The following is a 21,790-nucleotide window of genomic DNA, read 5'->3' as shown; positions in this document are numbered from 1 at the left end:
GCAGCTGCTGAGGGGCTGGATCTGCCGTGGCTGGCTGCAGGCTGGGCACATGTCCTGCCCTCCTGCTCTGCTCCCCAAGGCAGCAGTGATGGGCAGCTTTGGGCCCAGCTCTGAGCACGGCCAGCATGGCCTGGGCACCGCGGCTGGCTGGGACAAGGGGACAGGAGCCTTCAGCTGACGGGCGGTTTCTGCTTTCTCTCCTTGCAGCCGGGCTCTGCGGATGCTGAGGCTGCTCTGGGCTCTGCCAGGGCTCTGCTGGGCTCAGCACCGGTCCGGGATCAGCCAAAGAAGAAACGCTGTGACCTGCAGCAGAGACTTGAGCATTTTGGCAATGCAGCTCAAGTCTGCAGAGTGTCCACCTCCAAGGGAAAACATGACACCCCCCAAAAATTAAACTTGTTCCATAACTTCTGAAATGGAATCAATCTGGGATGACCCCAAATGACATTTTTCAGCTTGCTCAAGCTGTAGCTCAGCCCTTCTCTGAACAGTTCTCTCCCCCACCTGCCTTTTACTTCACAACTGCTCCCTCCTTTCCCCCAGTGAGTTCCCAGCCCATCACAGTCTCCATCACACTGCAGCCTTCCTTGATGCCCCTCACCACGAGGAAGGCCAAGCCCCAGTGTCAGGGACTCATCCTGTCAGTGGCTGAAGAGCAGCAATGTCTGTGCCAGGGGTTCTTGGATGTCTCTGTATCCATGAACAGAAGGGTCTGTCTGTGCCAGGGGCTCTTGGATGTCTCTGTATCCATGGACAGAAGGGTCTGTCTGTGCCAGGGGCTCTTGGATGTCTCTGTATCCATGGACAGAAGGGTCTGTCTGTGCCAGGGGCTCTTGGATGTCTCTGTATCCATGGACAGAAGGTCTGTCCTTGCAAAGGTTTCCATAATATCTTTCTACCCATGAGTATGGAATGAACACAGAGAGTGAAAGTGTCAGTCACGTTGTTTGCACACTCCTTCCTTTCCATCCAAGACACATCCATGCACACCCCCACGTACAGATACATTAAAAGGATAGGGATGGATAGAGATTTCTCACAGAACTCTAACTTTGGCAGAACTCACCTTGCAAGCCATGGCCAGGGCATTTTTTTCCCAGCTCTGTGTCAGTAGGTGTCCAAGAGCTGAAGGGAACAGCATTTAGAAGCAGTTTCAGGATTTCTAGGCAGGAAAGGGAGCTGACAGCCATCCACATAACTCACCATATTCATCGGGATGGGCTGCTGGTTCTTTAGGAATATGGCACAATGGAGACACGAGACTTGGGATAATCCCAGCTCTCTGTGGATCTGTGCAAAGGTGGAGCAGCAGAAACACCTTGTGTCTTCTTTGGGGACACAAGGTCCAAGGAGCTGGGGTGGCAGAGCGTGACCTGGGCTGGTGGCAGGTGAAGTCCCATTTCATGACATCCCAGAGTGGCACAGGACAAAGCTCCAAGCAGCCAGAGCCCCACTGAGGAAGTCCTTGGAGTGCTGCACATCCCATAGGAAAAGCTGCATTCCCTCAGTCCATTGGCATTTATCACTTCCATTTGCAACACTTGAGGTCCAAGTTTCAAACTGCAAAATATTTACACTCAAGACACAGTCATGAAGAACATGTATTTCAATTTCCTATTCCTTTAACTGCAGTGTAAAATATCTTAATATTGGAAAACATCCATAAAATCTCTAAAGGAAGGCAGCTAATGCATCCTTTCCACGTGTACAAACTAAGTAACTAAAATCAAACCTGAGCTCTCTTTTTCAAAAGATCAGTTACCTCTTTCTTACTCTAGTGTTATAGAAGATTTGTCAGTACACATTTGGGGGTAATTTTTATCTTTCATTTCTTTTTTATGTTTCCTTTTTTGTTTGTTTGGGTTTTTTTTTGTTTTGTTTATTTGGGTTGTTTGTTTTTTTTTACAGAAAGCATGTCCTAGAAAAGGCATGTCCTTTGCTCCTGGTTCCCGTGTGGAGCAGCTCCCTTCCCGCTGGCTGAGCTGCTCAGGCAGAGCCCGGCAGCTCCTGGCCCTGCAGGGCTGAGGCTTTTCCCCGTTGCTGGGCACAGACTGATGGAGCAGCACTGCTGAACACGGGCACACGCAGAGGGAGCAGAGCAGCTGCCTTTGCCCACCTGAAGCTCCAAGGCCAAACTCTGAGCAGGCACGGCTGCAAGAGACTCACAGGCTCCCTGTTGGCTCTGCTGCCCCACTTGTGCCCGGCCCAGCTCTGCGGGAGGCAGAGGGAGAACAAGGGGCAGCTCCCTCCCAGCCCCAGCCCAGGGACCCCTCCAGCCCCGGGCCTTGGGCCACTGTCAGCACCCGCTGCTCCAGCCACCGCTTCTGCTGGCACTGACAGCAACAACCAAACTGGGGCTGGTCCCCAGGGAGCAGCAGCAGTGCCTGGATCTGATCCCTCAGCCTGGGGCAGCCCCCTGGGGGAACAGAGGGCACAGCAAGAGGGACAAAACCAGGCAGGGGCAGAGACTGGGAAGAGCCAGAGCTGGGAGCAGCAACAGCTGCTTCATTGCACTCCTGGAGAAAGCTCTTGGCTGGCTCAAAGCACTGAAAGGTGTGAAAGGCTGAGAGGAGGCCACACCAAACAATGCTCCTGTTTTCACACCCTCGTGTAATAAATGGAAATGATTTGTGCTAACTAAATTGTAACTATTTGGAAAGTTATTATTAGAAGCAATCAAGGGAATTGGTGTTACAAGGCAGATGTACCCCTCTACAGATGTTACATGTTAAGCTAGAGGATGTAGTTTTGAAGTAAGAAATACCCGAAGTTAGAATCAACCTTGAGATGGATAAAGTTGCAACAACTTTAGGCATAGGGCCTGAAAATTATAAAATATAAGACTAATTAGTGGAGCACAATGCTTATTTACATAACACAACCCTTAGGACGCATGCACAGCCCGTAAGGTCATCCAGAGGACAACGAGGATGAGTGTAAGCCTTCATCCAAAGACCACCAAAAGAAGACTGAAGACCCCGTAGCAACAAGTGAGGCATGCACCATGAAGAATAGTGATGTAAAATTAAATAATCAGAAATAAGATGAGGCTTACTGGAAACATGAATGAATATGTATAAGTATACAGTATATAAGTTTAGTTTGAATTGATTTTTTTCATAAGTAAGGGGGTTGAGAAGCGCTCTCCATACCCCGGTCAGTTTTGCTTATGCTTTAATCATATTTACTGGCAAGCTATATTCATATATTTATTCATACATATATATACATATGTATATATATATATATATATATATATGAATATATTTACTAAATTGTACTCTTTTACTAAATTGTATTCCTTCTATATCAAATTGCTATTTAATCCACTAAATTGTACTCTTTTATTAAATTGGATTCTTGTATTCAATTCACTAAATTGTATCATTTTTTTCTTGTTATTAAACTGCTGTTAACCCAATAGCCCTAGCTGTCCAAATTTCAATTTGATTTACGACACTGCCCTTGGGTGAGTTACAGCCACAGCGAGAGGGAGGAGGAGATGATCCCACCCATGGCTGCTGCTGGCTCCAGACATTTGCTGAGATAAAGCTGAGCCAGAGCTTCAGCATCTCCCCCAAAATCACAGAATCACAGAATGCCTTGGCTTGGAAGAGACCTTAAAGTTCATCTCATTCCATCCCCTGCCATGGCAGGGACACCTTCCACTATCCCAGGCTGCTCCAAGCCCCATCCAACCTGGCCTTGGACACTTCCAGGGATCCAGGGGCAGCCACAGCTTCTGTGGGCAAGCTCTGATCTCTGCCCAGGTGAGCAGGGACAGGAGCCGAGGGAACGGCTGGAGCTGGGCCAGGGCAGGGCTGGGCTGGAGATGAGCAAAAGCTTCTTCCCCCGCAGGGGGCTGGGGCAGTGCCCAGGCTCCCCAGGGAATGGGCACGGCCCCGAGGCTGCCGCAGCTCCAGGAGCCTTTGGCCAGCGCTGCCAGGGATGCACAGGCTGCGATTGTTGGGGTGTCTGTGCAGGGCCGGGGGCTGCACTCCATGATCCCAATGGGTCCCAGATGCCAGCTCAGCCCCTTGTGCAACTCTCAGCCTTTGGCTCAGCCTTTGTGTCCCCTGGAGGCGCTGGCAGAGCTGATGGGGTGGGGCAGGAGCGGGGCAGCCCCAGCGTTCCCCTGGCAGTGACAGCACAGCCGGGCCAGCAGCCCCAGCGTTCCCCTGGCAGTGACAGCACAGCCGGGCCAGCAGCCCCAGCGTTCCCCTGGCAGTGACAGCACAGCCGGGCCAGCAGCCCCAGCGTTCCCCTGGCAGTGACAGCACAGCCGGGCCAGCAGCCCCAGCGTTCCCCTGGCAGTGACAGCACAGCCGGGCCAGCAGCCCCAGCGTTCCCCTGGCAGTGACAGCACAGCCGGGCCAGCAGCCCCAGCGTTCCCTCCCTGGAGACGCTCCAAGGGAAGCGGCCAGAGCCGCGTCCAGTCAGCGGAACTGAGCGGCCACTGAGCACCCCCGGCCTGGGCTGCTGTGGATTCCTCTGCACACAGCTCGGGGAAGGTGCCCTTGGCCACCCCCACAGTGCCACAGACAAGTGTCACACACAGTTACACAGCTCTGCACACAGCTCACTGGGGCAGTTAATTTTAAAAAAACCCAAAAAATCACCACGAAAAAGAGATCCTACAAAAGAGAGCCCAGCAGAGGTGTTCCACCTTTCAGTTGAGACACCTGCATGCACACAAGACCTGGGGCTGTAAAAAATGAGGCTTCATAGGCACATTTGCAGAAAAATCAGGTTTAGGACAGGCTATCAGCAGAACTGTTCTCAGCTGGGTGAAAAAGGCCCCTTTGGCAGCTGCAGGGCCATTGAAAATGCAGATCCTCAGCCCATGGGGGAGAAAAGGGCTCTGAATTCCCCTCCCCTGACACACAAACCCTGCTCCCAGGCTGCTCCCCACACAGGATTCTACTGGAGGACTGTGGAAGGCTGAGAGTTGGCTCTGGCTTCTCCACGTTCCGTGTCCTAAAGCTGCCTGGGAGAAGAAATTTAGGGTCAACTCCACTGGCACAATCCCTCCTGGCCCAGGGCACAGCCCCAGGAAGGTCTTTGCTCCTCCCTCGGCCCTCCCTGAGGAGGCTGGCAGGGCTCGCAGGTTTATGGCATTTGTCCCTGCTGCCCCTCACATCCCACTGCCCCACAAAGAGCCCCGAGCCACCCGTGAGGGACAGGCCCTGCTGGGCCAGGCCTGGGCTCAGGGCTTGGCCTTTCTGCTTCCTCCAACCCAGCCAGGGCTGGCTCAGCATTGCAGTTCCTGTGCTGTGCCCCAAGCTCGCTCGGGCCCTGCTGGAAAGGGACCTGAGGTACCTCCATCCCCTCGGGCAGTGCATGGGAGAAAACAACAAACTTCTCAGGAGGATGGGAAAGAAACTTTCAGCTGCAAACTTTAGAGAATTAGGTACTTGGGAAATCATAAATCTGCATGCAGTTAGAGGAAATCACTTCACTAAGCACAGACTGAGCCAACTCGTCCAACCCATCCAACTTCAAGCTATCCAGATTTTGAAAACTGGAAGTCAGGAGAAAAGAGAGGGACAGAGATCCACAGTCAGCCTTGGATCCAGCGCCATCTCAGCTGCTGAGAGCTCCAGGGCCGTGGCACATGTCAGTGTCACACCCGTGTCACAGCCTCACCTGCTCTGCTCCCTCTCCCAGCTGGGGTTTTTGGGGTGCCAGGGGCTTGGCAGCCACTTTGGGGCTGGAGCAGAGGCTGCAGTGGCTGGGCTGGGGCAGTGACCGCCCCACACAGGCAGAACTTGCTCTGCCCCCAAACACACCCTGGAGATGTCTGGGGCCATTCATCATTTCTCTGCTCTCCAGCGCTGAGGCAACGCACTCTGGCTACAGCTCTGAGCTTGAGCCCATGGCAACCATCCCTGGCAATGGGGCTCCATGGAGCTGCTCTCAGGAAAACCCCGAGAGCTGGGGAGTGCCCCAAAACCTCCTTAGAAATGTGAGATACCTTAAAATCTCGTTGGGAACATCCAAATATCCAAAACTCACTAACGGGTTTCCCCTCCATTCATCATCCCCAAACTTTGGCTGTCTCATTGCAGACCCCACCCCACCTCCCCAATCCCAACCGCAATCCATCCCATCCGTGCTGGACATCAAGATCCCCTTCCCAAGTCCTATTTCCCCCATTTCACACCTCCCAAACTCCATCCCACCCATCCTGCCCCACCCAATGCCCATCTCACCCCTCCTGATTTGCATCCCACTTCACCCAATCCCCTTCCAACCCCATTCCACCTGATGCCTTCAGAAGGCTGACCTAGAACAGAGGCTGGACAGAGTTAAGAATGAAGTTTATTAAAAGAATTTAAATACACCTTGGGCAGTACAAGAGCCAGGCCTACACCCAAGATGGACCAAAAATGGTCAGAAAAATGGACAAGTCTCACATTTTTAGAAGTTTAGGTCCATCTGGATATTGCAATCTGTTCACTGTCCAATGACAGCTTCAGATGATGAAGTCCCATCCTTCTTGTTTTCTCTCTTCAGTCCACCCTTGTTCATGCTTCTGGGCCTGAAACTTCTAACAACTGTCCTTGGTATGAAGCTAGAAAAGGAATTGTTTTGTCTACCTACTCTGTGAAGAGAGCTCACTAACACTTAATAGGAAGTTCCAAACTGTAAACCCAGGCAGTGCAGAATATGAAAGATGAAAGCTAAAACTTAAGGCAACACATCCTGAGGGGCTGTAGAATCCAGGAATTCTGGGTGGGAATGAGTAGAATTCAGTGGCATTGAGTGGTTTTGAGGTGACAGATTGAACCCTCTCATCTCTTTGAGTGACAAGAAATGAAGAAACTACAACAGATAGCACCACAATCCCCAAGTCCTCCCAAGTATCTCTTTTAATCCCAGATTCCCTTAAAGCACTAGTAGAAAGTGAGGCTTTAGATGCCTTTGATGAATCTGCAGACTTTTACCCCAGTTTTGTCTGTTTTAAAGGGATGAAAATGAATCAAAAGATAGAACCAAAATAAAATGACCACCAGCCCAGTGTGTTCCCAACACAGATCACTGGGAATGTGGGTCATCAGGGCTCTGCCCAACGTGGGTCCTCTGGTGGGGGATGGAGCCAGGGAAGCGCACGAAGCTCTTCCTGCACTTGGGGCACTCACAGGGCTTCCCTTACCGGTGCCTCTGTTGGTGTTGGGTCAAGGCAGAGCTCCTGGAGAAGCTCTTCCCACACTGGGGACACTCGTAGGGCCTCTCCCCAGTGTGGATGCGCCGGTGGGTGATGAGGTTGGAGTTGTGCTTGAAGCCCTCCCCACAGTCAGGGCAGCGGAAGGGCCTCTCATCCGTGTGAATCCACTGGTGCTTGAGGAGATGGGAGCTGGTCTGAAACCTCTTCCCACACTCGGAGCACTCGTAGGGCCTCTCCCCAGTGTGGATCATCTGGTGGAGGGTCAGTTGGTACCTCCATCTGAAGGTCATCTCACATTCCCCACACTCATAGGGACGTTCCCCTGTGTGGATCCTCTGGTGGAGGATCAGGCTGTTGCTGTGGCTGAAGCTCTTCCCACACTCGGGACACTCATAGGGCCTCTCCCCAGTGTGGATGCGCTGGTGGGTGATGAGGTTGGAGTTGTGCTTGAAGCCCTCCCCACAGTCGGGGCAGCGGAAGGGCCTCTCATCCGTGTGAATCCGCTGGTGCCTGAGGAGAGTGGAGCTCCTCTGAAACCTCTTCCCACACTCAGGACACTCGTAGGGCCTCTCCCCAGTGTGGATGTGCTGGTGATGGATGAGTTGGGAATTGCAGCTGAAGCCCTTCCCACATTGCCCACACTCGTAGGGCCATTCCCCAGTGTGGATCATCTGGTGGCGGATCAGGGTTTTCCTCTGGCTGAAGCTCTTCCCACACTCCAAGCACTTGTAGGGCTTCTCCCCATCCTGAAGCTGCTCATGGACCACCAGCTCAGAGCCCCGGCTGGATCTCCGGCTGCCTTCCCGGCACAGGGTGGGTCTTTCCTCCTCAGAGCACCCTGGGATGGGTTTGGATCCCCTTCTCCTGTGGGATCTCTGGGGATTTTCCTCCCCATTGGATTCCTGCACCGTGGAGCTGCTCACAGTGGCCTCTTCCATGAGGTTCTGCTGTGGGGATTTGTCCTCCCTGCTCTCCATCCTCAGCTCCTTGTCTGGGGGAGGAAGGACAAGGAGAGGATGGGATTTGCCTCCGTGCCAGAGGGAAGGGGAAGGAGATCCCCCCAGTGCGTCCCCGGCAGGACGGCGTCGGCAGCGGGGTTGTCCTGCAGCCGGGGGCCAGGCTGGGCTGGGAGATGGAGCAGGAGAGAGGGGGAAAGGGGCACTGACTTCCTCCTCACCTGCCTGGGTGTCCTGGGACATCTTCCTCGCAGCCTCCTTCTCCATCCAGCCAAGGTTTGGGAATGGGAAATCCTGGTTTGGGGAAAAATACAGTTCATGGGCACATTGGGTTAGGGGGCTCCCCCTGTGCAAGTTCATCTCTAGAAGTCACCAAGCCTCTGGAGTCTATAAAAACCTCCCAAACACCAAGATTCAGCCCTGAAAATGTTTCCCAGGAGTTCTTCATCTCTGGTCTCTCCCCTTTGCTGTTCAGAGTTTCCCCCCTGTCCCAGCTGCCGGGGGTCACGCTTGTACTGGGGGTTCCCCTGTCTGCTCAGTCCCTGCCCTCCCCAGGCTGCTGGGAGTGCCAGGAATCTGAAAAGTTCCTCCTGTTCCCATCTCTTCACTTCCTGATGCTGGGACCCCCTGAGGTCCCCCCCCCAGGGGCATTTTCCATTCAGCTTTGGAGTTCTTCTTTCTCCAATCATCCCCCCCAAAAAACCCAACCCAGGGATCCCCCAGGATATCTGGGCTGAGCTCCCCCTTCCTCGGTCACCTGTGGAATATGGGGGTGGATGATCCCACAGGCGAGGGGCTGTGAATTCAGGGAGTGCTCGACCTTGAGGTTCCTTCTTCTTTCCATGATATTCCTTTGTCCCTTTTCTTCCTCCTGCTCCTCCTCTTCCATCCTTCCTCCTGCTTCTCCTCCATAACCCCACCTCCTTCACCTACTTCCATCCCTTCTCACTCTCCTTCTTCATCCCTCCTCTTCCATCCCTCCTCCTCCTCCCCCAGGAGCAGTGACACCCTCGGTGCCCCGTTCCCAAACCCCTCACAGCCCACGGCAGGAGCGGGGATGGAGCCGGGACAGGTCGGGATGGGCAGCGCGGGGCTCTCCGCTGCTCCCACCCGCTGGGGACGGGGGGAACCCGGCCCGGGGAAAAGGAGAGGGAAACTGGGAAAATTGGGGGCTGCAGATCCAACCTGGGGCTGGCTGGGGACCCTGGCTGGGGACTGCCAGCCCTTGGGGCTCCTCTGGGGAGATGTGGGAGGGGGGAACACAGAGAGGGCTGGGGGATCCCAGGAGTGGCAGCACTGGCAGGGACTGGTTTGGACTGGGATCATCCTGGCAGTGGCTGAGATTGCACTGGCTGTGTACTGACATCATACTGGGATCATACTGGGATCATACTGGGATCATACTGGCAGTGAGTAGGAGCCTCCAGGGGGCAACTGAGACCAGGTTGTGAGGAACTGGGAATATGCCCTGCACTCCCCAGAACCCCGGGATCGCCCCCCATATGTCCCATGTGTCCCCCAGACCCTTCAGGATCCCCGAGTGCCCCCTCAGCGCCCGTTCGAAGCCCCCCAAAGCGTCCCTGGATCCCTGAATGCTCCCGACCCCACAGATTCCCCTTCCAGCCACTCCTGGGAATTCATCTCCCATCATCCCACAACACAGTTCCGCGCCCAAACCTCCTGCCGTGCCCCGCGCCCTAAAGAGCCCGGTCACAGCTCCCCAGGTTCCCCCCAAGTGCTCCCGAGCCGTGTACATTCGCCCCCAGGACCTGCAGCTCGGACGCTTCCCCACACCGCCGAACGCGCCTTCCGAGCCACTTCCGGGACTACAGCTCCCATCATGCTCCGTGGCGCCCATAGAGCGCTATTCCAGCCGGGACTTCATCTCCCGTCATGCCCCGCGACTCACCGGAACTCATTGGAGATGCGCCTCCAACTCCCATGATGCTCCGCGGCGCCATTAAGCCTCATTATACCGGCGCCTACAACTCCCATCATCCCCCGCGGCCCAGAGATTCCCTGTTACAGCCCCCCAAGTGCCCTCCTGAACCCCCAGGTGTTCCCCCTGACCCCGAATTGTCCCACAGAATCCCCAAGTCCCCATCCAAGTGCCCACCCGGCTCTCCCAAGCGCCCTCCAGACCCCCAAGTTCTCTCTAAATTCCTTCCCCAGACCCAAAACTGCCCCAAATGTTTCTCAGAAAAGTCTCCATGGACCCCAAACTTGCTCCTTTTACCCTGTCTGAGGAGATTTTAATAATGATAATCTAAGGATTACAAATAGGTGTAATTAGCATAAAGAGGGAGAAATAGTGGTTAATTAATTTATGAAAGGAATTTTGGTATTTAGAAACAAAGACCAATAATGTTTTTAGTTGCTAAAAATGTATAAATTCTTTCATATAAATATAAAAATTAGGTTAGAAAAATACAGAATTATTATAAAAAAGTAAAATTTTATTTTTATTAATGAATCAGATTTTAATGATAAAGAAAAGTTGATAAATGTTCTCAATGCTTTGGGATGTCAGTCCCAGGTGGGCGATGTCAGACATGCTGAGGCTCGGGGTGAGGAGCAGGTTGTCCAAACAGGGGCAGCCCACAAGGGGCTCATTCTTCTCTGTGACCAGACCTCCTCAGGAGACATTCAGCATCAGGATCACTTGGGGAATGCTTCTGTCACCTCTTCTCTCAACTAGAAAATAAAAAAATACACCCTTGATTTAAAAAAAAAAAAAAAAAAAAAAAAAAGGTGGATTTTCAAATCTTCCTCCTCAACAGAACTCCAAACTGACTCCAAGCAGCTGCACAAGCCTTGGACTTGAAGACAGTGGAAGGAAGAGAAAGAGCCCCTGAGGCTTTCTGTATTTTAATGAACCCCAGGGTGCATTTGGGGCTGAGTCCAGCACCCTCAGGCACTGAGAGAAGGTTGAAGGTGCTGCTCAAGGAGTCAGAAGCAAAACTCCAAGTCCCTTGGAGCATCCCTGGGCCCCACTGACTGCCGGCTCCTGGCACACTCAGCCATGGCATGGTCCAGTCTCACGCTGGGACACCTCCTGCACCAAAATTCTACCCTGGCAGAGACTTTTCTTTCTCCTCCCCACCAGGCTGAACCTGCCAAGCTGCACTTTGGGGAGGTTTCCTTCTCTTCCCACTGCCAAGGAAAGCTGTGTCTCCTGCTGTTCACAGATAGAGAAGGGCTGCTGGGGGATGTGGTGGTTGGAGGCTGCCTGGGGTACAGTGGCCATGAAATCATTGAGTTTTGAAATATTCTGTGAAAGAAGGAGGGGCATCAACAAAACTCCTACACTGGACTTAGGAAGAAGAGACTTCAGCCGATTAAGGATGCAGATTTGGGGAGTACTAAATCAGCTACTGAGTTTTTCTAAGGGAAAGAGCCTTTTAAAACAAAGGATTCCAGGAAGGATGGACACACTTCAAGAAAAAAGTCTTGAAGGAGCAGGAACAGCCTGTCCCTCTGTGACAAAAAAAGAGCCAGTAAGGAAAATGACTGGCCTGGGTGGACAGGGAGCTTTTGGAGGAACTCAGGGAAAAGATGAGAGTGCATCACCTTTGGACAGAGAGGCAGGCAACTCAGGAAATGTTTAAGGATGTCATTAGGTCATGCAGAAAGAAAAGCAGAGAGGTGAAAGTTCAATTAGAGCTTAACCTGGCTGCTTCTGTGAAGGATAATAAATATGTGTTTATAAATACATTCATGGCAAGAGGAAGGCCATGGACAACCTCCATTCCTTATTGGGGGGGATATGGTTACCAAAGATGAGGAAAAGGCTGAGGTACTTAACCCCTTCTTTGCCTCACTTTTCAACATCAAGACAGGATTTCCTCAGGACAAGTGTTCTCCTGAGCTTGTAGATGGGGACAGGGAGCAGAGCAGCCCCCTGTAATCCAGGAGGAAGCAGTCAGAGACCTGCTGAGCCACTCAGATGCTCACAGGTGGATGGGATGGGATGGGATCCATGCTAGGGGGATGAGGGAGCTGGTGGATGAGCTCCCCAAGCTGCTCTCCATCATTTCTCCTCATCAGTCCTGGCTCACTGGGGAGGTCCCAGAGGACTGGAGGTGCCAGTGTGAGCCCATCCCCAAGAAGGGCTGGCAGGAGGCTCTGGGGAACTGCAGGCCTGTCAGCCTGAGCTCGGTGCCTGGTGAGGTTTTGGAACAGATCCCCTTGAGTGCCATCACACGGCACCTCCAGGATGGCCCAGGGCTCAGACCCAGCCAGCGTGGCTTTAGGAGGGGCAGGTCCTGCCTGACCAACCTGATCTCCTTTTATAACCAGCTGACCCACCTGGTGGGTGCGGGAAAGGCTCTGGATGTGTCGAGCTGGACTTGAGCAAGGCCTTGGACACGGAGAGCCGCAGCATTCCCTGGAAAAGCTGCAGCCCACGGCTTGGACAGGAGCACTCTTTGCTGGCTGCAGAACTGGCTGGAGGCCGGGCCCAGAGAGTGGTGGGGATGGTGCTGCATCCAGCTGGTGTCCAGTCCCTGGTGGTGTCCCCAGGGATCTGTGCTGGGCCCAGGCCTGGTTAATATCTTCACTGAGGGTCTGGCTGAGGGGGTCGAGTCCAGCACTCACAAATTGCAGATGACACCAAGCTGGCTGCGAGTGGGGATCTGCTGGAGGGCAGGACAAGGAGACACAGCCTTGAGCTGCACCAGGGCAGGTTTAGGCTGGACAATAGGAAGGAGTTCTTCCCAGAAAGGCTGATTGGGAATTGGAATGGGCTGGCCAGGGGGAGGTGACAGGGTCACTGTCCCTCTCCAGTGGTCTGGGGGAGTGACATCAATCTCTGTTTAATAACTGCTTTTGCTTTAAAACAATTGCTTCAAAATTGCTTCCTATTACACCCTGAGTGTCTGTGCTGGTTTTGTATTAGTTGATACTTGGTGAGGAGGGAAGAAGTCACCCACAGAAATTATTTTTCTAGGAAGGGGCTTCTAAGATCTTCCTCAGTGCTTAGCAAAACCAATAGCTGGCTGGCTCTGAGAAACTGACAACCTACTAAACCATTTAAAAGCTGTATCCTCCTGTGTGAAATCCACATTTTAAAGACAGGCAAGCCCAGGAAAGCTCTCTGTTGTTTCCAGCTGTGAAGAGTTAACTGGGTGCTGGTCAGGCCGGCCCTGCTCCAGCCTGGCCTGCACCGAGCCGGGCTCCGCCAGGCCCCGGGAGCGGCTCTGGGCTGGGCCAGGCCCCTTCACCACGGCCCGCGCGGCCCCAGCGGCTGCCGGGCACAGGGAGGGGAAGCCATCGGCCCGCAGCTGGGATTGAAGGGAGCAGGGGCCTGGGACCAGCCATGTGGGCAGAACAGCCACGACTGCTCTGGCCGGGCCCCCTGAGATCTTGGCACAGCCCCAGCGCTGCCTGAAATCCATCACCGTGACTGCTTTGGCCACTGCCCGGCAGAAACCATCATGAGCATCTGCAGGTCTGGGTGAGATATTAACTCTTTCTGTGCACAGATGAGACCTGCAGACCTCCATCCTCCCCTTGGGTGAGAGGAAAGGACAGAGTGAGAGACTAATGCCACAAGTATGGTAGGCTACACCTGTCTTCAAATGTCATTGAATTAGAGAAAAACTTTCTCCAGGGCAAATTATGCAACACTTTGCCTCACAATCCATCAGTCTTAATTACAATGAGAGGTAGATCCTAATTACAATCTGATTAGAGCAAATCAACATTGTGTGAATGGCAAGAAGAATTTGCTTGTCAACAGATGAATATGTCCCACTCAAGAATGAACAAAATCTGCCTTTGCTTGGAAGAAAGGAGACATGGAGCAATGCAGTATTTGGGTTTTATCCAGTGATAAATGGGGCAAGAAGCTGTATCAGCTCACCTGTTTTACAGAACACAAGTACTGATACAGCCAATGGTGCACCCACATTAAAGGGATCTTCAGGACATTCCTTTATTTCTTAACAAGGAATGGGCAGCAAAATGCTGGCATTTATCTGAACTGGAAGCCATGTTCCTCTCCTGTTTCTCCTTGAGCACACTATTCTCTGCAGACTTCACTGTGCAGCCCATCAATCCTCTTCTGGCCAACAACTACCAAAACACAGGTGCCAGCATCATCACCCCAGCATTATTCCAGCACTGCTTTGCTGGTGCACAGGTGCACAGAATGGCTTGGCTTGGAAGGGACATTTAAAGGCCATCTAGTCCAGTGCCCTGCAGTGAGCAGGGACACCTTTAGATCAGGTTGCTCAGAGCATGAGCTTGAATGTCAGCAGGGATGGATGCCCACCTCTCTGAGCAACCCGTGCCAGGGTTTCAAAACCCACAGTGTAAAAAAGTCTTTCTTATGTCTAGTCCAAATCTACCATCTTTTAGATTGAGAACATTCCCCCTCAGTCTTGTCACAATGGGCCCTACTAAAAATTCTGTCCTGTCTATTTTACAAGCCCCCTAAAATTACTGAAAGGGAGCAATCAGGTCTCCGTAGAGCCTTCTCTCTTCCAGGCTGAACACCCCCAGCTATCCCAGCCTGTCTCCAAAGCAGAGGGGCTCCAGCCCTCAGAGCATTTTGTCCCTCCTCTGGACCAGCTCCAACAGGACCATGTCCTTCCTGTGCTGGGCACCCAGAGGTGGATGCAGTACTCCAGGTGGGCTCGCACCAGAGCAGAGGAGTGGTGGAATCACCTCCTTCAAGCTGCTGGGCACCCTCATTTGGAGGCACATGGCTGGCTCATGTCCAGCCACTCACCTTGCAGCAGCCACAAGTCCTTCTCAGCAGGGCTGTTCTCCATCCCTTCATCCCCCAGCCTGAGATCAGCTGGGATGGGACCCTGTCATAGCCCTTGGACAGAGCTGCTGGGCAGGATGAGCTCCCTAGTGAAGGAGGCAGATCCCACTCCCCACACAATCCCACCCTGGCCATGAGGTCACAGAAGGCTCTGGGGTGACAGCAGGCTGAGGTGACAGCAGGCTCTGAGGTCACAGAGGTCCCAGAGCCCCGTGGTTGCCCAGCACCACAAGGACCGAGCAGTCAGTCCTTGACCACGACTGTTGTGGCAGCAGCGGCGGCGGCAGCAGCGGTGCTGACATTGGGACAGCGGTGTCAGGACAGTGGTGGCAGCAAGAGCGGCAGGACTGGCAGTGGGCAAGGCACCATGGCCTTTGCTCTGCGCCTCCTCCTCCTGCTCCTCCTGGCAGTGGCCCTGCCTGACAGGGCTGCCCAGGCTGCTCCGTGGCGAGCAGGGCGAGCAGGTGAGCCTGCAGCCTGGCTTCCCTTTCCTGGGACAGTGCTCCCTTCTCCCTGGGAAGTGTTGGGGATGGTTTTCCCCAGGGCTTTAGGGAGGGTTTCCTCTGTGGGAGGGAGAGAGGCCTCAGGAGCCCTGGGCTGGCCCTGCCGCCCATCCAGAGATGTTGCACAGGGCCTGCAAAGAGGGTGGAGAGTGCCCAGAGCCAGCCCAGAGCTCCCCAGGCCCCTCTGCAGCTTTGGCCATGTCCATTGACATCTGGCTCCCACAGCCTTACCCATTCACCTTGCAGTGCCCAGTTCCCTAAAACAGAATGGGATTCCAGCACACCATGGAATGGTTCTGATCTGTGCTCCCTTCTAGATTGGGATCGTGACATGGAGTACCTGAAAGCCCTGGCACATAATGGTTTTAGATCCATGGAGAATGTTGGAGGCAAGTTTTCAATGTCCCTTTCTGCACAGAACAATCAGTGTCAAGGTGGCAAGAGCTCACTCACGTGCCATTTCCCTTGAGAGTCTGAAGGTTGATGGATTCTGGAAACCTTGCCCTGCTCCCTTCTGGAGCCCTGAGTGATCCCACAGCATTGCTGTCAGTGGGAGGAAGAAGCATTTAGCTGTCAATCCTCTTCCCATGTGCAATGCCAATGTCTCCTTCCGTGTGCTCTGTGCAGCCACGGAGAAGAGCAGAGAGGAAGGGGCCAGGCCCAAGGCTGTGCCCCAGGGCTGTGACTTGTGTATCTCCTTTGCTAGCCCCCAGGAGCCTGAGCTGTTCTGGCTGCCACTGCCAAGCCCTGGCCCTGCCTAGGGCTCAGTTCAGAGCTGCTGGCAGCTCCAGGGAGTCCTTTCTCTCCTGATTGCCATGCAAGGGGATCCTTCCATCCCAGTGTGAGGCCACTGCAGGCACGTGGTCCCCCTGCTCCTGCTCCTGAGTGGAAGGTGGAGAGGAGGGAGTGCCTTGGAGGGCAGCAGTCACCCAGGTGCACTCACTGCCACTCTGGCCTGAAGGAGAAATGGAACTGCTTTCCATTAAGGTCCTCCTAGATGGAAGAACCAAGACACAGAAGACAAGAAATCCCTGGAGGCATCCCAACTTTTGGACAAGATGCTGAGTGATCTGGAGAGACGCCATGGTGGGTCCATGTCCCTCAGCCTTCTCCTGACACTCAGCAGCCGGGGGCTTTCTCTGCACATCTGGACACGCTGTGCCCGGCACAGCAGGAAGGGATCCATGGCAGCCTCGCTGCCCCTCTGCTGCTTTCATGGCCTGCAGGGCTGTATCCCAGCCTGGCCTGGCTGCAGCTTCTCCCCAGCCTCTGCAGGAAGGCATTTGGCATCAGCTGACAGGGAGCCCAAAGTGCAGCAAGGGTCATAAACAACCTGAGATCCCCTGCAATTTCCCGGTCTTGGGCTAGATCAGGTGTAGGGACTGTTTGGAGGAGGGAGGGCCCTGGCCCAGCCTCAGTAACCTGGGTGTTTTCCCTGTCCTTATCCATGATTTGACAAGTATTGCCTCCTGAAGATACCACCTCACCTAATGGCGAACAGTTCTGTCTTATCCAGCTGTCCCTTTTCCTTTCTCAAGTGCTGGAGGAAATGTCTGTGCAGACAATGACATATGCTAGAGGAAGCAATGTCTCTGTGCCAGCTGCTGATGCAGGAAAGGAGGAGATGCCAGGCCCAGGCACAGGAGGTAATTGCTGTGCTGGGCTCTCCCTCGGCCGGGCTGTGTGCCAGCAACTCTTCCCCCATGGCTGGCCCTTGCACGGCTGAGCAGCAGCCAAAGCTGGAGGTGCCTCAGCTTCCAGGCCTCTGGAGCTCATTCCCAGCCCCTGGGAATCAGGATTCCTGCACCAATGTCCCTCCCACAGCAGCTGCTCCTGGAGCTGGCCCTAAGCATCCAGAGGCCCAAGGCACAGGAGCAGCCCTGAGCAGGAGCCCTGCTGTGAGCCCAGGGCCACAGCCAGCCCTGGCTCCCAACTGGGCAGGGGCTGCACTGGCCCCTGACAGGGCCTGGCTCTGTCCCCTTGGGCTGGGGGAGCTGTCACGGAGCAGGGAGGGTCAGGGGTGGCAGTGGCTGCTCAGGGATGGGTTTGGCCCGTGTCCCTGGAAGGAGCCACTGCCCAAGCAGCTGCGCTGTCCCCGGGCTCTGCTCTCGGCCTTCTGGGCTTTGGTGGGTGTCACAGCCTGTGCCAAGGGGTGCCAAGGTACCTGCAGGCCCCAGCTCTGGGGGCAACAGAGAATATCCTGGCCGTATCCAGTGTGCTGCCAGCTCAGCCGTGGAGCACAGCACAGGCTCACGCTGCCCATTGCTCCCACAGAAGCGCTTGGCAAGTCCAATATAAATGCTGAGAATGCACCGAGCACCCCAAGAGTGTTCTGCCCGCAGGATGTGCGCAAGTCCTGCATGATAGGCACTGTAGTGACACTGTTCACAGTGCCCCTTTCCATGGTCCTCTGCTATGTTGGATTCCGGTGGTGGAAGGACAAGAAACGGTAAGTTGTTGTTCATCCCCACCCTCCAGCTTCTTGAAAGGCTGCTCATAGCCAGGAGACATTCCCAATGAGGCTGCTGTGGACTTGTGGCTAGTCCTTGGTTGTCCAAAACACTCTGCTGAGAGTTCTGCTGCTGCCCAGACCTTTCATTGGCCTCTTAATTGCTGGGCCTTGTCCTGGGGAGCCCGCTGGGGCTGCAGCCAGTGCTGGCTGCCACTGAGGCTGCCTGGCCAAGAGCAGCCCCAGGAGCAGAGGGCAGAGGCAAAGCAAGGTGGGCAGGAGAAAGAGCGGGGACGAGACTGTCCTTGAAAGGCAGAGGTGCTCTGGGGCCTGCTCCTGGCCAGGGACCCTGCCCAGAGCCATCCCCTGCTCGCCAGGGCCTTGAGGGGCAGCTGTCCAGCTGGGCCAAGCTGTGCCAGCAGCTCCAGCCGTGCTGGGGAGCCTTGGCAGCTCTGGGCCCTGCTGTGCAGGAGGGTCCCTGTGTGCCAGCGGCAGCTGGGGGCCTCAGCCACCTCTTCTCTCCACAGTCGCCCTGCTGCAGCTTCAGCTTCCCGGCCAAGAAGGCGCGACTCTCCCTCGCCCCCAGGGAGCCCAAAGACTGTCCGGGTTGACAGCTCTCAGACGTGGCCTCAGAAGGAGGAATGGTTCCAGAAAGCAGAACACCAGCACTCCGTGCCTCCTCCACGGCCCCCCAGCCCGGCTGTGAAGCAGAAGCCCCCTGAGATCCCCCCACCTCCTCCCCTCCCGAGCCGGCCACCCTGGTCCAGCTAGGACTGAAAGTGGGCCAGCCACGGCAGGGCTTGGGCCACCAACAGCTTGGGCCATCTGCTCTTGGCTACAGATAACACGTTACCTGTGGGTAACAGCCAGAGGCAGTTTTCCTACTGTTTTACTTTCAGCAGGGAAGGGCTGAAGATTCTTCCCATGCCCTGTCTCATCCTTCACTCTTTTGATTTTCATATAGCTAGGTGCTTGCTGAATCTTTTCAAAGAACTTTATTAACACTTCATGTTTTATCCCACCTACCAAGGGAAAAAAGAAAAATTAAAAAAAATCTTCAGTTTAGACTTCATTTTTACTGTGCTTGGGCCTCTCAGATTTTGAGCAATTGATTTTCCATGGTACTTCTTCCCTTTTCCTTCCTATCTACCAAAAGTTCGTCTGGACAGGAAAATCAACAGAATTACTGAGATTCACCTCAAAACCCAGAGGAGAATCTGTCACAAAATATTCTCTCTGTGTACTGCACAACAAGAAATATTCAGAGGAAAATACTGTGGGAGCTGAGGCTCGTGGAACTCCCAGAATCCTGAGCCTGCAGAGGAGGCAAACAGCCCTGGCAGTGGCTGAGGGGAATTCTCCTCAGACTCCTCAGAAAGTGTGTCACTTCAGGAGGGGAAAGCTTTTAAACTTTGCCTTACCTTCCTCCTGTGCTAAAATGTAAGGCTCCTCCTGAGAAAATACTGAGCTACAAACAATTCTCTGTTCCTCAACAAAGCTACTCAGGTGCTCGACTTAAAGAGTAAAACTAAATGCGGTCAGAAATTTCCCATCAAAGCCCATTTGCAGAGAAACCTCACCATATGTGAGCAAATATTTATTAGCACCGGTTCACTCTAAAGATTGCTCCTTTTTCATCCCAGAGAGAATATTAGAACCATTTGCTCTTGACAGGACTCCTTGGATGGCCCCCAGACCTGGCTCCTCACCACGCCTTGCCTGGGCTGCTCATGCAGCCGGGTAGCACCACCTGACTTTGCCACCCTGTTCAGACCTTGGGCATGGCTGGTGCCACCGTCCCCTCTGGTGCCACAGTTCCCTCTGGTGCCACGGTCCCCTCTGGTGCCACGGTCCCCTCTGGTGCCACCGTCCCCTCTGGTGTCACGGTCCTCTCCTGGCTCGTGGCGTGTCCCTGCTGCTGGAGGAGCCCTGCTCGTGCTGCTGCCGGCGTTCAACAAGGCCAGTGCTGCTCCCCAGCCAAAGAGGGACTAAAGTCACTGCTTTTGGCAGCTCATTGGAACGAGTTCAACACATCCTCATCTCTATCACAGATAAAAACCCACATACTCCTAAAACCCACGTACCAGCAGTATAAAGTCACCTCATCTACAGAGGTGAGGAGGCCTGGGCAAACAGAAGGTCGGCTTTCAAGCACATTGCGTTTTTAATTTAGTGGAAGCACTCAGTTGTTCACAAGCCTTATTTGTCAAATTGGACTGTGCGATGCTATTCTCTTGTTTGTGTTAAAGAGGAGCCAGGGAGAAATTAGCTAAGAAACCAGAAACATTTGAGGCTCAGGCCTGGTGCACAAATGGAGCAGGGTGGCACCTGCCCGCTTTTCCCGCATCCCTTTTCCTGCCGGACAAAGGCGGACGTGGCTCCACTGGAGGCACCATGGAAAGGGTTCTGATCTGTGCTCCCGTCTAGATTGAGATCAGAACATGGATTATCTGGAAGCCCTGGCACATGGCAGATTGAGATCCATGGAGAATGCTGGAGGCAAGTTCTCAGTGTCCCTTTCTACACAGAACAATCAGTGTCAATGTGGCAAGGGCTCACTCACATCCATTGCCTCCTGAAGATGCCACCTCCTGTAATGGTTAACAGTTCTTATTGTTGTGGTGTGTTTTGTTTGAGTGGTTTCTCCCATTATTCCCCTAAGTCATTGGTTTGTTCCTAGTTTGTATCCTCCTACTGACCTATCAAATCCTGCCTCAAGCCCACCCCTTGTTTTCTCATGTTCCCCATCTGTCATTACACCCATTTGTCAGTCTTCCCTTAGGCCAGCCTCCTACCTGAGCCACCCCTCTGGAAATCCCCTGATCTCCAATGCCCCATTGGCCCATGTGACCCACTCTGCTCCCCTTGTTTCCCCTATTGTATTGTTGAATGGAACTTTCACTCCTCCCACAGCTTCTTCCTATTGGTTAAAATTTTGTACCCTCCCTCTGGCCTCCCCCATATAAAAACCCCCACACAGTTGTGTTCTCAGTCTTCAGTCCCTGGACCCTGCAGTGGAGTAAAAGCCTTTGGAACCCATACTGGAGGTCTCCTCCTCATCCTTGTCTCCACCATGTGCCTACCAATATCCTTGTGCCGTGGAGCATTTGCTCTAAGCCGCACCTTGGGTCACCCCGCTGCCGAGTGTCACGATCCCCTAACACAAGTGGGAGTCGTGAGAGGTTCGTTTGAGCTCAGAGTGCAAAAAGGACCCCAGGGGATTTCAGTTTAAATCACAACAGCAATAATGCATCTTTATTTTAGTGCCAGCAACAAGGATTATGTGATAGATGAGAGGGGGAGAGAAGGAGAGAGAGAGAGGGGTAAAGAGCCAACGTAAAGAGAGAAAAGAGGTGGTTATAGTTACCAACAGACGAGACAGGGTCACTGGTGTCTTCTTCCATGGGGACATCTCTCTCGAAGAAAGTAACTTGGAAAAGTCATTTTTACAGTCTGTTTCAAAGCAAGGGGCAGCTGGCCAAGAGGTGGGGAAATTCCCAGGCTATTGTGATGAGACCCCTTGCTCTGGGAAGCAGGTGTAAGGTACAGAACAGGCCGCTCCTTACAAGTCCCTGCTCAGCAGCAGGAATGAAGGCAGTGTACCTTGACAGCACAACAAGCACACCTGCAAACCATCACCTGGCAAGCTTCCACCTCAACCAGGCCAGAACCCCTGCACAAAGTCCCTTGGGGTCTTCAGGGTCTTGGTCTCTGTTCTTGCAATGGTTGTGAGGCAGATGAGGGAAACTTCAGACTGTCTCTTACACCCTAGTAACCCCAAATGACACCAATGAACCCAAATCACCACAAATAACCCCAAATTACTCTAAAGGACTCCTCTGACCCCACACCTGACCCCAAATGACACTTCTGGCCCCACACCTGACCCCACAGGACACAGACATTTACCCCCTGCTGAGCTCGGTCCTATACAACCCCAAA

At 53.7% G+C, this 21,790-nt stretch overlaps 2 protein-coding genes and 1 long non-coding RNA gene across 3 annotated transcripts in view; 1 reads left to right on the top strand and 2 right to left on the bottom strand.

Moving 5' to 3' along the window:
• LOC147645241 (uncharacterized) overlaps positions 1-21,790 on the bottom strand; it is a 234,263-nt gene that overhangs the window by 89,913 nt on the left and 122,560 nt on the right. The window lies entirely within an intron of this gene.
• Positions 6,304-21,790, bottom strand: part of LOC147645242 (uncharacterized) — a 120,260-nt gene continuing 104,773 nt past the window's right edge. Inside the window, 2 exon segments of the mRNA XM_086874757.1 lie at positions 6,304-7,932; positions 9,529-9,592. Of these exon segments, the coding sequence (XP_086730883.1) occupies positions 7,153-7,932; positions 9,529-9,592 (844 nt within the window). The 3' untranslated portion in view covers positions 6,304-7,152.
• Positions 15,138-17,105, top strand: LOC147645245 (uncharacterized). Its single transcript, XR_015282425.1, has 3 exons — positions 15,138-15,360; positions 15,717-16,485; positions 16,938-17,105. It is a non-coding gene; the product is annotated as an uncharacterized LOC147645245 (long non-coding RNA).

Source organism: Cyanistes caeruleus, unplaced genomic scaffold (assembly GCF_971803275.1).
Source record: "Cyanistes caeruleus unplaced genomic scaffold, bCyaCae1.hap1.1 HAP1_SUPER_30, whole genome shotgun sequence".
Taxonomy (NCBI): domain Eukaryota; kingdom Metazoa; phylum Chordata; class Aves; order Passeriformes; family Paridae; genus Cyanistes; species Cyanistes caeruleus.
Note: the sequence above shows the minus strand (reverse complement) of the source record. Positions and strands in the feature narration are given on the sequence as shown.